Source organism: Festucalex cinctus, chromosome 8, assembly GCF_051991245.1.
Source record: "Festucalex cinctus isolate MCC-2025b chromosome 8, RoL_Fcin_1.0, whole genome shotgun sequence".
In the NCBI taxonomy this organism is placed as follows: Eukaryota; Metazoa; Chordata; class Actinopteri; order Syngnathiformes; family Syngnathidae; genus Festucalex; species Festucalex cinctus.
The window spans coordinates 11,761,985-11,780,499 of NC_135418.1; the positions used below are offsets into that span (position 1 = coordinate 11,761,985).

The window sequence follows — 18,515 nt, forward strand, 5'->3', positions numbered from 1 at the left end:
TCAAACATTCCGTTACCTGGCAGGGAGGAACGTGTGACAGACTTCTATCCATCACAGATCTCTCACCATTGAGCTGACAGATGCGCTTGTAAAAGGTTCACATCTATTCACGTTTATCAATTCAAGTCCCATACTCACTTGTTTGTCCAACAAAACCGCCTGCAACGAACATCTTGAATCGTGTTTGATTCAGTTGTTTGTATTTTTTTTTTATATGTGTATTTGTAGCCCATGCATCATGTTTGTACACTACTTTGTCAGGTTGTATCAATGCCTGAGTCTGCCAGATTCAGACAGCTGCAGTCATTTAAGAGATTATTTTGATTCCAGCTTTCACAGTTCTCCTACAAGCAGCCACTGAAATGGAGAAGAGGAGTGGCAGATTGACAGAGAGTGATGAACAGAGGATTCGGAGACAATCAAATACAATAAAAAAGAAGATAATCAAATACAATTAAAGGACAAGATTGTGGAACAAGATACGTCGCAAAATGGCAAACATGTTTGACAAATTGTTTACATGCTATCAAGGCAGCACTGTAATAATCACTTTAAAGTGAGTATACTTATCTGGAGACCACTCCAATATTGTGACATTTTCACTAAATGTCAGTGTATTTAATTAGGTAGCAAATTCAATTGAAAATTGCAAACACAAATTCATAATTAAATTACTAATTGGCCATCAAAATGTCTCTCACTTTTGTGACTAAATGCCATCTTGTTAGCGATGCTTTGACAACATGCTGATTAGGTAAACTCTCCTCAACCCACAATAATAGGAGCCTGATGACAGATTTCAATTAAAATACTGAAAATATTCATATAAAATAGTACTGAATTTGCAAAGCAGTGTTGAACTTTAGACTGCCAGTTCATGGCAGCTAGCAAAACTGTATTAATTGGGAGTGCACGTTGTAAATTTGGTGATTTTATGAACAAAAAAACAAAAAAAATGCAATAATGTTTAGATAATTTTTACTTCAAAGTCTGCTTGTACATTTAATTAAACAAACTGCTGGTGTTGTTCCGAAACCTCGGACCTCTAATAGTCACTTTTCAAGTGACCCCAAAACCATCAACATTGCATCATCAAATACATGTAACTATTTTTAACATTAAGATTGGTCAATACTTTGTAAATAAATACATAAATACATAAATAACACAATTGGATTGACCAATGGTATAGATTTTAGGAAAAAATATCAAATGTAACAAATTGTGACTTATGAGGTTTCAACTTAAGGCCAGCAAAATATAAGACTGGAATAAATATACATCTCTATATCTTATTCTAGCCTATACTGGTTCCACACTCTTTGGGTAAATGAATGCTAAAATATTAAGCGAAAATGCATTTTCTGGTTTTTTTTTTTTTTTTTTTTTTTTTTTTTTTTTTTTTTTTTTTTTTTTTTTAAAGCCATATTTACTGTGTGGAGGAGTCTATGTGTGTTGAGGCTAACTAGATGCTCCATGGGTGTCATGGCAACAGCATGCCATGTGTCAACAAAAAAAAAAAATAATAATGATGGTACTTGAAATATGAATTATTTTTTTAAAAGGCCTTTTCATTAGCCTGGATTTAAAGTGTGGGTCTAAGTGCTCAATTTGCAATTTAGTGCTGGATGTTTTGTTTGTTTGTTTGTTTGTGTTTGTTTGTTTGCATGGCTGTTTGTCTCCACTGGACCTGTAATTGCTGTTTTATGTGCACATTCAGCTGTCAACGGTATTTCTACAACCACATTCGCGAAAACAAGTCAAGTGACTGTGTAAATATGTGTGTATCAAATAATATCTACCTGTAAACAGAAGATATTGGATTTTCTTGCAGCAAACATCATTTGATTTAATTGTACTTTTTAAATATGTTTTAATTATTTTGTTAATTGTGTAAAATTTGACCAGTTTTTCAAGTTGTTTTGGTGTCTCATTTTCATAAGTTAGTGTTTGATTGATACAAGTAGGCAAAATTAATGTTTACTCGCTAATTAATGACAGAAGTGAGATGAATGAGTTTAGGCATCTTTCTGATTTTGGGCCAGTAATCTGTTGTCATAATCATGACATACTGTTGTCATGACCCGAGTCGTGCAGGAGTAATGTTTGGGTCTTGTCTCATGTCTGGGATCACGCCTGGGTTAAGTTTGAGTAGAGTTCATGACCGTGCGCCAGAGTTCACGACCCGTTACGTGTCTTTTGGTATTGATGTAACAGCATCCAGTTTCAACTAGTTTTAGGCTATATGAGGTCTGGACTATATGATGTCACGGGTCTTTTATGCTATATGATGTTTGTTGATGTCAGGAACTATCTGTAATTACGGAGTCAATAGCCAATCAGAGAATTCCATGTCAGTATTAGTACTCACATGTCTAGCCACAACCAATGAGATTCATTGACTGTCTATTTAAGGGTCTGAGAAATTTGTGTGTTCGCCGGATTATTGCTGACTGTTTCGCTGTGCTTCCCCGCTGCCCAAGTGGGGCTTGGCGTGTCATGATTCTCGATTCTCGTTGTTTTTAAAACCTTATTCGTGGCTCTGTTTTGGGATCCAACCCTCTCAGCACACAACAACTGTTGTATATGACACTATCAAAATAACGCCAACATTGCATATGGTTATTTGTGTCCTCAGTGTGACCTATACTATGACCACTGAATTTCTTAAAAGGTTAGCTAAGATACACGACATTCCCCCATGTCTACACCTGGAATAAAAACAGCCTGGCAACACAGGAAGGAATGTTCCTTCTCACCTTGAGGTAAACATTTGGAGACCTGGAGGATCCACAGATGAGTGACACTTTGACTCTTTGGCTCAGGAGGAACAAAGACCAAATTGACACTGTTCATAGAAGAAAATGATGACTGGGGTGCATTGTGAGTAAGAGCGTTGCAACAGCTCAGCTGTTTTTGATCAGTCATCAATATTTGGCACCAGTATTTTTTGCCTCTGCAGTCTACTGGTCATCAGCTGGAACAGAGAACAGATATCACATGAAAGTGTAGGGGAACTTTTAAATCGTTCTCACACCCTCTCCAACACACAGCCTTTGCTATACCAGTGAACATCATTATGTAGCAAAAGATCCTTGTGTTCATCTGACATTTCCGCAGACTGGAACGCTCTTGAACTAATTTAACAAGTTTTGTCACTAGTATCCATCACGTCTTGCATTTTTCCATATAGTTCGGCTTGCAGCAGTTTTGTGTATGATGCAGCGAAATGTCAGCAGTGCAGCTGAAAGTCTGGTCCACCATCCGTGGAGCTTCCACATTTTTCTGTCAAATCCAAACCATTCTTCTTGAAGAACAGTGCCAACTCATTAAAGATAATTTACCCGGTTGTGCGCACCAGTAGAGGAAGCAAACAAAGCAGCTGTTGTCTAAATTTCTTCCCATTGAAAAAAAACAAAAACAAAAAAACTACATGCAATTTCAATCGCACACTTTTTAATCAACTCGGCATCAGTGAATGGCTTCTTCCCTTTAGTAATTGTGTCCATGAAGCTCTCCTGTGCCAATGCTGATTTTATATATAGTAGAAACGGGCAGCTCATATCATGTTGACGTTCTCTATTCTGTGCTGATGTTGGGTAATTGGCATTGAAGCTAGTGCTAGTAGCGCTGAAGTGCCACTTTAGATTCTCAGCTTTGCTGACAGCAACAGTCTGTGTGCATATTGAGCACTGTTTTGCATTGGTGTGGTCCAGTAAAACACAAAACTCTTCTGTCCACTTACACTTGAACTGACGGTTGTCCAGGTCAACCTTGCACTTCTTGGCAATGACCATATTGTTCTAGCTTTATTATTTATTGATACTTACTAGTAATACACACAGGTGGGCAAAATTACAAAATGTTGCTTATCTGTCATCTTGGCATCCTCCATCGTTACCAGTCCGTCATGTTTTTTAACCATTTTTCCGTCATCACAGTACGTTACCACTATTTTAGGACTGACAGACAGTGGTGGGCTTTCCGTCAGTACGGCAAACCCATGTTTTGTTGACGAATGACAAATGATGGACTGGCAAAATTTTATAAATTGCCCACTTCAGCTCACAGATCTTCTCCTTCTCCTACTACATGGGTCGGTAGTCAGCAACTTAGTTTTCCTTGCCAAAATTATATTTTCATCAGGCAAGCCTGCAGTAACGATATGGTTTGGTTTTATCGCACTGTTGATGACACGTTATGACATCCATCCATCCATCCATTTTCTTGACCGTTTATTCCTCACAAGGGTCGCGGGGGGTGCTGGCATCTATCTCAGCTGGCTCTGGGCAGTAGGCGGGGGACACCCTGGACTGGTTGCCAACCAATCGCAGGGCACGAACAACCGTCCACACTCACAAGCACACCTAGGGACAATTCGGAGCGCCCAATTAACCTGCCATGCATGTCTTTGGAATGTGGGAGGAGACCGGAGTACCCGGAGAAAACCCACACAGGCACGGGGAGAACATGCAAACTCCACCCAGGAAGACCCTACGACATATATTGTAATATTATGTGAAGGATCATTGGAGGGGGATAGAGACCCAAACCAAAACTATTTGTTTAAAAGTATTACTATTTATTGTTGAAATAAATAATTTCACCAAAATAAAGTTTTATATGCAAATAAATACACAATACATAATATAAAATGGGGCAAGGTGAAGTGAAATCATCTTTCCTAATTTTGTCTGGTTCCGCCTTTTTAGCCAATTAGAGCCGGCCCCGAGTCTCCACATAGATCCCGTTGAAAAAAAAGAACAGTCACTCCCTCACATATTTAGTGTACACATATATAATGCAGTACATTCTAAGCAACCCCCGTGAACAACACCATGAGAGACAGGCTGTCATCAGTGAAATGGGCGTCTGTCAGTGGCAGACTGTGAGGACAATCGACTTGACTCTGTTAGTAACGATTACGCTGATGGATAAAAACCCAACTTAGTCTGTCGGGTATTTTTTGTTTTTGTTTGTTTTGTTTTTTGTTGTTGTTGTTTTTTTTGTTTCTTGTCATTGTTCAGCAAAACAGGCATCTGTCAGTGGCGGACTGATGGACAGTCCGTCAGTACTGATGGAATGCCTACCTCTGGTAATGCAGTATTCCGCTTTGCTAAGGCAGTAGGCGAGCCGGTGACATACCAAAAGAGTAACATGGGTCAAGTGTACGGTGTGAGATGAACTCAAAATAGAGTTGAGCACACTTTTTTTTTTTTTTTTCATTGTATGTTCTTTTTAGTAAATTTTGTAACCTATTTTTTTTTTACTGTTATTCCTCTGAATGTTAACTACTGTGTGTTGATGCTTATGTGTTGCCTTGCCTTATGTAAAGCACATTGAGTTGCCTTGTGTATGAAATGTGCTATACAAATAAACTTGCATTGCCTTGCCTTGCCTTTTAACCCTATGGTATCACTGAGTTGACACTTAGCTAAATTGGAAAATGGGAAATTCAAACTATTCGTACATATGGTTTTGAGCAGTTGCACATCTGTCATTATATTACATACACTTTTCATAGCAATTAATATAACTTCAGCTGAGTTTCCTCAAACCCTATCCAATGATCAAGTTTTCACTTAAAGTCGTTCTATTTTAGAAGCTCAACAGAGGTATATTCATTCACTTTCTTGCTTTGTCTCTTTTTCATCAGAAGCAAATGATATTTGCAGCTGCTATAGTTATTTTCGATTTCAAGTCAAATTAGCATTTGTATTGTTAAATAGAAATGTCCTAAAGTTGCCTGTGTGTATACTCTCCTGGGAACAGTGGCATCATTTACTCCATCAGTATCATTTGATGCTATGATGAAACGCTTTTCCTCATGCTGTCTTCACAGTGTTGTTTTTTTCCCTAACAAGGATGTATTGCATATGGAGGTTTTTTTGCCTCCTAAACAGCTGAATGATTGCTGCTGTCAAATGTATATTTTATGGTGAGGAAAACAAGCTAGAGGGATTCATTGGATGATGGAGCAACATGTGCTAATTAGTGAGTAACGTGAGAATCCATGGGGAAATTCAAAGGTCTGATTCACATCTGCTTTGCCGAAAATCTTGCTTAGATGTCCAAATATCCTCCAGCCGGCATGTTTACAGTTTGATGTGTTAAAATGAACTTTTATATTGAGATTGCTCACAGCATATTTGCTCATTTTGCACTGCTGAACGGTGACCTACAGGCTAAGCAACATTAGACAGTTATAGATTTAATGGTGCTTGTTTTTGTTTTGTTTTTTTGTGATTTTAGGATTATCTACAACTGTTGGAGTAACATGTACACAGTACACCGGCAGTAAGGGGGAAGTGCATCCCTGTGATAGGAAGATGAGAACATATTTGTTTTTGTGAAATAGCTGGAGGATTAATTGAGTTGATGTTAAACCAACATAATTAGATGTTCTTCAAAATGAGCTTACCCACCTCGGAATTACATGACAAAATTATGAATTCAGGTAGGTATGAAACCAGATGGAATGGGACACAAAATTTACTTTCAAGTACTTTTGTGCTAAAAAAAAAAAAAAAAGATCGTACAGGAATTTTCTACAATTGCGACTGTGGGCCAGTAACTGTTTGTTGTACTTATTTCCTTTTTCTAGATGATAAAGGATTCATGCTTAAGTTTACACTCTTACAAATATTTTATATTCTCCATTATAAATTCTGTCGATAAATGTACCCTGCGTTCTTGAGTGTCTGTAATATAACTAACCTACCCTTTTATATCTTTGCCTACCTTCCTCAGCGTCCATTGTAATTGGCAAATGGTGGTGTGAGATGGAACCGTGTCTGGAGGGAGAAGAGTGCAAGACTCTGCCTGACAATTCCGGATGGATGTGCTCCTCCGGGAATAAAATCAAGACCACACGGGTGAGACCTCAACAAACGTGCACCCGCAAACACGTGATTTCATTGCTCACAGATGTGTGCTACACATCTGAACAGACATTTAATAAACACATAAACATATACACATACATATAAATCTAAACATATGTGTAACAAGAAAGTGCCAAAAGACTGCAAAACATTTGTGCCAAATCACAGCCAATTTTATTTAGATTTTTTTTAATATCATACAACTCCGACATCTATGGGAAAGTAAATGAATTTTAATTCAAAATAAAATGGCCTGAAGAATAAACGTAAATGAAATACTGACTTTTACAATTTTCCTTCTTTATGTGTTGCTTTGATCTAGAGATCAGAGATGGGCAACTTAAATGCTAAAGGGCGCTACAGTTTTCACACTTCATATTCTAGATGTGGACAAAATATGTGCATGCATATGTACAAAATACGTGCTCCAAATATATTTAGTTTTTCATCATTTTTTTCAATGCATGCAGAAAAGATCCACTTTCCTAACCCAAAAATAAAGGGTTTGAAGCAAACACAATCACCACCACATCCTGTGACTCTTTTTTTTTTTTTTTTATCGCAAAGGGCTATCTAGCATAAAAAATACCATTCAAAGATGGCACAAAACTGCTGAACAGCAAACTAACAGAACTCATTTTAAACAAACTTCAATAAACTCAATCAAAATTTTAATATTATTGAGGGACTATGTTCACCTTCCACATCATTGCAAATACCAAAATTATTTAGTAGTATAGGTAGTGTCGGATCAAGTGTAAGTGCAGCGCGCCATGTCTGACATCTAGTGGTGAATGGTGATATTACAACTTAAAACTACAGTCGATGCATATTCTCATTTTGCCACATTTTTTCATTTTTATTTCCCCCCTACCCATTTACTTGTCTTCTGTAGAAAATGCATATGTACCGAATGCTTAACAGTGTTTTATTTATTTATTTATTTATTTAAATAATTGTTAATTTGTACAAAAAAAAAAAAAAAAAAAAAACTAAGAGAGAGAACTTTTTTTTTTTTGCCCATCCCTGCTTTGGATCATTCCAATAAATTACAAAGAAAAAAGAAAAAGAAAGAAAAAATTAAAATAATGTAAATCTTCTCGAATATGTACTTTACAATAAAAAGGCACACACTCACCACACAAAAATGTACGGTACTTCAACCCAAAATTTAAACACATGGATCATTTCGGATGTATAAATGTGTTTATTAATATATTTGTGACTAACACAGACCACCTAACTTGCAAAGAATGAAACAAAATTATTTATGAAACAAGCAAATTTGTGACCTCAAGTTAACCCTCCTCATGTCCTTGGGGTCAATGTGCTAGAAATTTTGAGGACAACAGGAGGGTTTAAATGAGGTGGACTGTTCAACGTATCGTAGTGCCATAGTGGCCAAAAAAAAAAAAACAATCATAAAATGGTCAGAAAGACGAAGCAGCCTCTCGGGCCACACTCCTCACTCAGATAAAGTTAACAGGCACTCTTTCTCACTGCTGCCCTTCGGCTAGCTCAGCTGCCGCTGAGCGCCGCATACAAAAATCATGAAGGGAGTTAAGTCCACCAAGCCGGCAGTCCAGCACATCGTGACACGTTGATCACCCAATTTGTATTCGTTTAACCAACTCGCCCCCCATCTGAACACCATCAGCATCTTTTTTTAATGCTTGGTGACAATGACTTTGAATAGAAGTCGAGTCTAATTTGACAGTAGGGGGGCAGCAAGTGAAGGTTACACCACACGGGGCTTCCCAAGGTTGTCCTGCCGATGCATACAACAGCCCGTAGACTTTCACCGGGCCAGCACAAGCATAAAATCTCCAGAAAGGAATTACCCGAATGGGGTCTTTACGGCATGTGAAGGTAGGTGCAGTGCTTTGTTCCCTCCAAAGAATGCATCTTAATCTCAGTTTTGGCATTTACAACAGCAACAATTGATCACAATACAGTATATGATCATATAGACTATCTCACAAAAGTGAGTACATCCATCACATTTCTGCATATTTCATGATATCTTTAAATGGGACAATATATGTTTTTGTATTCCTCACCTGGTTGCCACCACCTGAACCAAATAAATTGATCTTCGTCTCATCAGACCACAGGTAATGGCTCCAATAATTCATCTCCTTAGTCTGCTCGTCTTCAGCAAACTGTTTGTGGGATTTCTTGTGCATCATCTTTAGAAGTGCTCCCATCTGGGCAAGCAACCATGCAAACCAATTTTATGCAGCACTCCCCACCCTTCAACTTCTGCATTAATGCTAGCAGCACTCATATGTCTACTTTCCAAAGGCACCCTTTGGATGTGACTCTGAGCATGTGCACTCAACTTCTTTGGATGACCATGTCGAGGCCAAGCTGCAGCTCAATTTCATTGTGTTGGCAATCTTCCTATAACTTAAGCCATCTTTAAGATATATAGAGCAACATTTTTTCCCCCCAGATCCTCAGAGACGTCTTTGTCTTGAGGTGCCATGTTGAACGTTCAGTGGCCAGTATGGGAGCGTGTGAGATCTGTAAAACCAAATTTAACACACCTGCTCCCTATTCACACTTGAGACCAGACGAGTGACATGACACTGGTTGGGTACAATGACAAACTGTGCTTAAAGGCCAGGAAAAGGCGCTTTTTAAATACAGGATTTAAACAAACAAACAACTTCTCAATTTACAGCTATGGGCTTCTCTTAATGTTGGGTGGTGATTTTTTCCTAAACCCCCAACCCCCCCAGCCTGTATTTTGCCATTTTGTGTTTGTTTTGTAAACAGCAGGACGTTTCTGTGGAAAGACAGTGTTTACACTCCTCCAGCCAATCGCAGAGCGGGGGGCTGGCGTGTCACAAACGGGGCCGGGCGAACTTGTCGGCTGTGTGATGTCACTCCCGTAGCAATTTGACAGCACGCACGGATTTTTTTTTTTTATTCACTCATTTTCTCACTCACTCACTCATTTAAAAAATAAACCAAAAAAATCAGTGCGTGCTTCACGCAGCCGACAAATTTCTTCAATGTTCGATTTCACTTAGGAATGTACTCACTTTTGATAGAAAATTTAATTGATAGTGTTATATAAGGTGCACACTGACTACTTTTGTGTCAAAGTGTACCGGTAATTTCTTCAATGTTGTCCCATTAAAAGATTTCATGAAACATCTGCAGAAATGTAAGGGGTGTACTCACCTTTGTGCGATACTTTATTACTCAAAATTCTTTGAGTGAAATGGCTCAATGAAGTTTTCCAATTGGTATTTTTTTATTTATTTATTTTTTTAAATCCAATCCACATCTGTCCTTTTCTCTTGACCCTCTCTTTGCAGAACACCCAGCCATACTCCCCTTTTTAGCTTCTGGAAGCAAAATGCAGAGGAAACGTCAACCGAAATTGAGCTGCATTCTTGCTTCTGTAAAGGTTAGTCTTTCTCAAGCTGTTCTTTGTTTTTCTGTTTTTTTTTTCCTCCACGTCTCCCTCACGTCAGCATCGTCAGGCAGTAGAAGTGGGGCCGAGTTATGTTCAATGACGTCTCATTAACCCAAATATCCAGCGCAAAATAATCAAGTGTTTACATGCTGCGCATGATTAGGCAGGCGTGACGCAAATGCGAAATGTGCCACCGCCCACAGTCAACATTTATCAGTGAGCACCAGTAGCGTATTTAAGGAAGGTATATGCATTTCTATGGAGGTGGTTGGATGCTCGTCTGGAAAACACAAGGTGCACCAGTGCTACCCTCTGTTGTGTCTCTGTTGAGTACGTAACACGATGGCTCATTTCTTTCCCTTTGTTCCACGTCCTGATCTTGTTTTTGGCGACAGTGCAGGTCTGCTAACAGTTCCTTGCACCGCTCTGCCAATCCTATTTGGTACTAATCTGTGACATGCTACTTACTGTTCTCTGTGTGTACTCCTAGTTGTGAGTGTACGCTCCTGTGTGATGTGTTCGATAACAGAGTGAATTCTGTGTTTGTTGCGCACGGATGCTCGCATGTGTACTCAAGAACCCCAGGCAGGCCTGTTTTATTTAACTTTTTTTTGGCTCTTGTTAAAGGCCACTTGATATACCGATCCTCTTACATGGGTCTCGTTGGAGCCGCTATCAGCGCACTACATAGGCCACGGTCTCCATGAAAGGCCTTTTATCCTGCACTCTGCTCTTTTCTTTGATCCAAATTCCTCATTCAACCTCCTTCGGAAACCGTACGGCATCATTTGTGTTTGTTCCGTCATAAGCTCGAAAGCCAACAATACAGCATTTGTTTGTTTTCAAAAGAAAATTGACCAGCCTCACTGAAGCACACACAGCCATTTTCTAGAAATTGGCATGGACTCTTTAGAAGTCGTGCAAAGCCAGCGCCTGACATCCATCTTTCTTCTTCTTTTTCTTTATGTCTTTCAGAGAGCGAGTGCCTGTTCTGTAGCAGCAGACAGACAAGGCAGACAGACCCTTTTGTTTGTGGAAGTCACAGTGACAGAAAGGCTGCGGAGCACCTTCCAAAACGTTTGCCCAGCATAGATCCGCATTATCCGCTCCAGTGGCTAAATAGATCTGTCAATTTCTCGTGCTTCCAAACAATTATACATCTTAAGAGAGGCTTAATTAAATAGGTTGTAATACAGATGTTTGTTTGTTTTCCTTTACCTTGTGGTGAAAGATTGAACAGTCGATAGATGCCAACAGAATCAAATCAGAGATGCAAAAGGCTTGTGAGAAAAGGGTGCGGCACCTTGTGTTAGTTTCAGGTCATTTGTGACCTTAATTTGCTTGCTTGTTTCCGCTGGATGTGTTGTTAACCTCACATTTTGAAGGTTTACAACCCAGTTGGCATACTTGTCGTCAGTGGCCTTTTTGTATCTGTTTGTTTTGAAATGATGATGCACCAACCACTTACATGCAGCAAGCAGTAGCTACAGTGATGATCACACATCCCGACACCCAAATCCTCTGAGATCTTATGTCTTATTTGTTTGTCCCATATTGCTGCACAGTCTGACTGGATCATCAATGGCTGTATTTTTTTTATTTTTTTTCACCCACTGTTGACGATATTTGATGTAGATGTGCAGTGGAACTGGTATGGCACAACAATTTGGACAAATTAAGGAACTTGCCAAGCAACATGAAGACATTTCCAAGTTTATAGGGTTAGGTTTGGGTAACCAGATGTCCTGGCTTATAAGGGACAGTCTTGGTTTTGAACCTCGTGTCGTGAGGCCAGCTCCATTGTTTTTGCTCACTTTTTTGCAGGTTCTGTTGTTGTTGTTTTGTTTTGTTTTTTTAAGTCCAGTTAACATATGTATATGTCAATCACACAAGCTGACATGATGATTCATATAATGAGCCCATTAAAAATGAATTTAACTGTTAAATTCCTTCCTATCTCCTCTTCACATTCAAGTTTGCGCTCGTATTTTCATCCACATCTAATCACCAGCAGGCGTGTTTTCGTCACGCCCGAACTCGAACGACTTGCTACTTACGTGTCTAAGAATCATAGGAAATGTTAGTCCTACTAGCCTAATGGTGCGCTCGCCGGTCAGACAGAAATATGTCTCTGTAATCCACTTTTATTGAAAAAAAATGACATTGAGTAGGACATATTTGTTTTTATTCTTCATCGCTGCTTTTTGGCCAGTTCTTACATTCTGTTCTTGTCACAGTCCACAGAGTAGTCGACTCTGTTTTCACTGTACACATGAAGATTTTTGGTCGGAAATATTGATAACATTAACATTCACTGCCTTTGACAAGTATACTTGTCAATTGTATTTTTTAGAGCGGTGCTAAATGGGGGCGAATCTGAGCATGCTCCACTGTAAATATCAAACTTGGAAACAACTTTACTGATGCCCAACCACCGGGAGATGACATCATTGCCCCATTTTATAGGAAATAAACACAGTTTCAGAGTCCATGGGAGAAATGGCTGTATTTTGGCAAACCTACATTTTTCTGCTGTCAATTATAAAAGAACGGGACGGGACAAAAAGTAGGGAGTCTATTCTGTTATTTGGTAGATTCGGTTTATATATAATTATTGAATGGAATATCACGTGAGTATTGGAAATGTAAAAATTTTCTATAATGACTGGCAGTGAATGAGTTAATATTTTAAGATTGTCGACCTTGACCAGTTTTAGACACAATTTTGGGGACAAATCCACTCTTAACATACCTCAGACAAGGATAATCATATAAGACAGTCATGTGTTTGATGTCCATGGACGGGAAGAAGCGAAATCAAGACATAAACAGTCCGATTGCCTTTATGTGTGTATTGGGCCTGTATCAGTTAAGTTTACCCTTCAACTAGTAGTCAAATATTAATTTTCAAGAAAAACAAGCATATTTATTTTTAAATGACCAGACGGCACCTCTTGATGCAATATAGCATTCAGTGATGAAATGCAGCCCACCTCACCTGTAAGACCAGCAAACTTATTTATGACCAGACTGTATCATTTTTAAAAATGGGTCAGCAAACACACTCCAAAAGATCATTTTTACATTCTGGTTCAATGTGAAATTCATTTACATGCAAGTGAATTATTTGTTTGCATTTTTTCCCCATTATCAATGTTATAGAAAATGCTATTAAAGTGAACTTAATCAATATTGTTGCACGTAGTCCTGTGTTTTCAAAGGGTGCTATTGGCAGCTGGCTTGATTGTTTTGTCTTTGGCGGAAAGGGTATGGCAATGTTTGCAAAAAAAAAAAAAAAAATCTTTAGCTTAATTGTTCTCGTCTCCTTTAACGAGCTGAAGTCGGAGTAAATTGCAATTTAATGCGGCCACTCAATTAGAATGCATACAGCTTTGCGCTTACGCCGCTTGGCAAGGATCGAATATGTCGGAAATTCACCCACTACATGGATCCTTTTAAGAGGCAAAGGACACAAAGAAACAAAGGACACTTTTGTCACACATACCTCCCACATGCTTGTAGGTTGAAGTGACAGCATTTGCATAGAACTCTTTTAGGCTAACAAATCTCTGGTGGCTCATATCTGAGCTAGCGCGTGGGCTGTAATGTCCAACCCGTAACTTCTGTTCTGACCGAGGTCATTTCCCACTCTCCATCCTTTTGCAAATCAAACGCTGATCACACAAATCCACAAGACGGCTTTATTAAAGGTCATCGTGGAGATGAACACATAAAATTCTATGTCATTTAAATGATCAAAAAGTGACATTTCAAAGTGTAAGTAAGGTATGTGTTAGGGGCTTGCTTACCAGAGTAGCATTGAGTAGTTTGCTTCTGTCATTGATAAATATGCAGTACCTCACAGAAGTGAGTACACTCCTCACATTTCTGCAGATACTGTAAGTAGTCAGTGCACATTGTATATAACTGTAAATCTGAAAATGACTAAAAATACAGCCACTAATTGCTGGCAACAAAAGTAGGGGGAAAGGCTCTTCTGAAGATGATGCAAAGAAAGCCTGCGAGATTTTGCTGAAGACAAGACAAAGGATTACTCGAACCATGTCCTGTGGTCTGAGGAGACCAAGAAAAACTCAATTGGTTCAGATGGTGTCAATTTAAGCCTGTGTGGCAGCCACCTGGTGAGGAGTAAAAAGACAAGTGTGCCTTGCCTGCAGTCAAGCAAGGTGGTGGGAGTGTGCATAAAGCACACCATAATCCCCTCCCTCTGGAAATTGAGCCGCAGGGCAATATTCCAATATGATAATGACCGCAAACACACCTCCGAGATGAGCAGCCTTGCTAAAGAGGCTGAAAATAAAAGTGAGAAATTGGCTAAGCATGATGTTCAACATCTCTGGGACATCCTCAAACAAAAGGTGGAGGAGCGTCAGGTCCCGAATATCCGCAAGCTCTGTGAGCTTGTCGTGGGGGAGTGGAAGAGGATTCCAGTTGAAAAATGTGAAGCTCTAGTCAACTCCTTGCAAAAGAGTGTTAATGCAGTGCTGGAAAATAATGGTGGCCACACAAAATGTTACTTAGGGGTGTATTTACACATATAATCAATAATACGCCGACTACTGTTCATTGTGTCAAAGTGTTATTTCATCAGTGTTGTACCATGAAAAGATATAATTAAACTACATAAATGTAAGGGATGTAGTCATTTTTGTAACATACTGTAAATATAATGGTAAGCAATAAATGTGAACACAACAAGAGATATTGTATGTAGACCACTAAAATAGCTATTTGGAATCACAATGTCAAAGACAGAAGAGAATTTCTCCTTAACAGAGGCCTGCGTGCCATCAAAATACTTGAGCTTGGGATAAGCTGTTATTTTAAGTCAAAAGTAAAGCACAGAGCAACAGCCGCAGCGCAACACTTTCAAAAGGTTTTATGCACGGGAGCGCACGTCATTCCTTTGGGCTCGGAGATGCATCACACGATGTTTTAACAAAAATCGAGTTGAAAGACAGTTTGTCAAAGCATAAATAACTGAAACCACCCAATGGAATTACTCGTGCCCCTTGACTAATTTCCAGAAGTTCAACATTCACCACTCAACACTTTCAGTGTGTTAGTTTGAAAATGTGTTTCATGAAATGGAAACTTTGAAGCATTGTAGGATTTAAACTATAGCCTACATCAAATGCTCATCCCTTAGCAAGAAAAGCCAAGGCAATGGTAGAAGGGGGGAAAACAACTGTTATAAAAACAATGTATGATAGAAACTTCATTTTTAAACATTATTTTCATCTGACCGAGTCTATGCTACATTAATTGCATTAAGTAACATGATTGGCACTCAATGGAAGACTAGTTCCATTACATCCTCTATATCCATCCAAGTCGGGAAAAAAAAACTAACTTTGCAAACCCCATGCTTGCATCTTATCATGACTTTGACTTCAATAGCTTTACTAAGTGTGGCTCTGGGTGTGATAGAGCTCAATGGATCACAGACGTCGCCTCACAATCATGTACACACACCTGGCAAAGCCTGCTCAAAATGTCACTGCTGTATTGTTGTTGTTTGGGATCATGAGATTTATAATTGGCTCCGTTTGCAGGGGCCTCCAGGTGTGTTCATAATAGAAAGTGTTAAATACTAATGCCTGCTTCTCATGGCTACAAGAATATGTTAAAATAATCAAATGCATCCAAATTACTACTCTCATAAGTATGCCCATGTTAGTTTCTATTACTTGTCTAACTCAGACAGCCCTTGTTTGCTTCGAGGCTCCGCAGTATTGTCATGCTCATTTTAGCATATATGACGTTTAAAAACCTGACTCATTGTGTACTAGGAAACATGTAGGTGAAGTTTATACAAATCTATGGCTTAAGGCAGATGCTGGAAAGCAGAGAATTCAAGAGTAATCCAAAAAATTCACAATATCCCATTGAAATGTGTCCTGGTGTGAAATCTGGGCTAAATAAGAGTCCCTGAACCAAAGTCACACATGGCTCAGACTCCATACCAGGGGCACTGATCTCATTTAGTCGTTTTACCAGGTTGGAAAAAGCCTTAGTTTATGTTGCAGGTTAAGGTAGGGGTGAGCAAAACTAAACTAATCTGAGGCACTGTATAGTTTGTACATAAATTATAGACAGCATGGAGTCACATGCAGGTTCTACTTTGTGTAAACACCTCTGGATGTAAGCAGCCGTGCATTTCCCTCCAGTTTCCTGGATTGTTTCCTTTTGTCTCAGCTGTCTGTTTTTAGTAACAGCAGGATCCGGGAGGTGAGGCAGGGCTCTACAAAGCACTAAACAGTTCAAAAGACTCCCGTTGTTTGTGAGACACACAAATCGAGCAATTCCTCAAGGTGTAATCCATGTACACTTTTGTCCTTTTTGTTCTATCTAAACACACGTGTGTTTTTTTTTCTTTCTTCTCTTTTCCTCCCATGTGATACAGATTCATCCCAGGACCTAACAACGAGCTCCCATCGCAGGACTCGGCGCCAGCCTTTCCCCCTCATCTACCCTTTCTCTTCCTGACGACTGGTGTAAAACTATTACATCCAAGGCTGGTGACTGGATTACCTGAGACCACAGAAAGGATATCCACCTAGATAAAACAGCTTTGCTCGCGTGGTGCCAAGGATTTCAAAGCGCACTAATCCTCTGTTTGATCAAGGAGCCCCATGTTGGTGAATCTCCTCATCCACACAGCTGTGGCCAGCTTGCCACCAACTCTCTCCCAGTTCCTTCTCACTCTGTGCGCCGCACATCAACTCAAGCAGCTCAGTCGGGGTCATTTTGAGGTTGTTTGAACATTATGTGAAGACTCACCCCGCCTGTCAAAAAGGTAAAGCCGCTGAGATGCTCACATGGACCCGAGCATGGAACTAAATGCACAAAGGCGGGAAATTACCCTGATATCCTTTTCTTTCTGCGTGGATAGCTGCCTTTGTGTTTGACGTGCTTACAAGACTGCTTTGTAGGAACTACCTAGGAGTGAGAACGAATTAGCAGCCTATGCGGAGTTAATCAAGATTTTTCTTTTTTTTGTGGCTCAAAGGTCTGCCCTTATGGCCTCACCTTTGTGGTCAATAATGAACATTTGACTTGACTTCTTGACCTTAAAGGCATGTATTCGACAGCGCTAGTTTTCTTTGTATGTAAGAACACGTGTGTGTGTGTGTGTATATAATTATATAAATAAAAGACATATATGACAGCAGATCCAGCAAACTGAAAACTATATTTAAGACTCTCTTAGGAGCTTAACCCCCACTGTGGTATATTGTTTTGTTTTTCCCTTCCAGGTAAAAGTGCAATTCATACTTATGGAAAGCCCTACATTGATGTGTATAGGACTGCTTTACTTGTACTGGAAAAGGTACAATGATAACTGTAAAAATAACTTTCTGTTACTGGTCATGTTACAGTGTTGCAAGGTCAAGCCAGAACATGCTGGTAAAGATGAGGAAAACAATGTATAGGACTGCCTCACTAACCAACATTGTCTGAGGTTATTACTGAGACTGGCAACCATTGCAAAAAATAAAAACGATACCCGGTTGTTCATTTTTCGGTTATTTTGCCACTGGTTGACCCTAACCGCATGATAAGTTCTTAACCCTCCGCCAGCTAATTGACCATTAAAAATGTGTTGTTCAAAACATGGTTAATCACATTGTTAGTTAACGGCACCGCTAAAGTTAACCGTGTTCTTAAGGCACCAATAATATCCCACAATTCCTCATTTTGTTTACTTGCGGTTTTGCTAAAAAATGGATGGCGAAACAATACCAAGCACAAAAAGAAGCAGGGATTTTTCTTCTGACAAGGAAAACATTTTAACTCTATGGTTAAAACTAGCTAGCTAGCTAACTAGATAATGCTGACAGAAAGACATTCCAATGAAGTGACCAAGAAGGGGGAACAACAATTTGGGTTGCAGTAGTAAAGTAGGTAAATGTCGATGGTGCCAAGAATATTAATGGAAGTAAAGGAAATGACTCAAAGGCCAAGCAAACTTGAAGACCGGGGAAGGACTGCCGCTGCCAGAACTCAGTCTTGCTACAAACCACTTCATGGACTTTACATGTGACTCAGAAAATTTCATTGGTCTCCTGGATTCTAGTGGCCTTGAGGCAGATTCAAAGTAGCAGTATAAATCATAAAAATACCTTTACTGATGAAATAGTTTATTTAGACCCAAATTTTAAATATTTCACCTACAA

At 39.3% G+C, this 18,515-nt stretch overlaps 1 protein-coding gene across 3 annotated transcripts in view; it reads left to right on the forward strand.

Annotated features, from left to right (window-relative positions):
* The window catches only part of tafa1b (TAFA chemokine like family member 1b), a 182,537-nt gene extending 164,685 nt beyond the window's left edge, over window positions 1–17,852 (forward strand). For 2 of the 3 annotated variants that reach the window (XM_077530491.1, XM_077530492.1), the window contains 3 exons: window positions 6,751–6,875; window positions 10,214–10,305; window positions 16,742–17,852. In XM_077530491.1, the coding sequence (XP_077386617.1) occupies window positions 6,751–6,875; window positions 10,214–10,240 (152 nt within the window). In that variant the 3' untranslated portion in view covers window positions 10,241–10,305; window positions 16,742–17,852. The remainder of the gene's footprint in view (window positions 1–6,750; window positions 6,876–10,213; window positions 10,306–16,741) is intronic. The other variant, XM_077530493.1, reaches the window with a different exon arrangement.
* The last annotated feature ends 663 nt before the right edge of the window (window positions 17,853–18,515 follow it).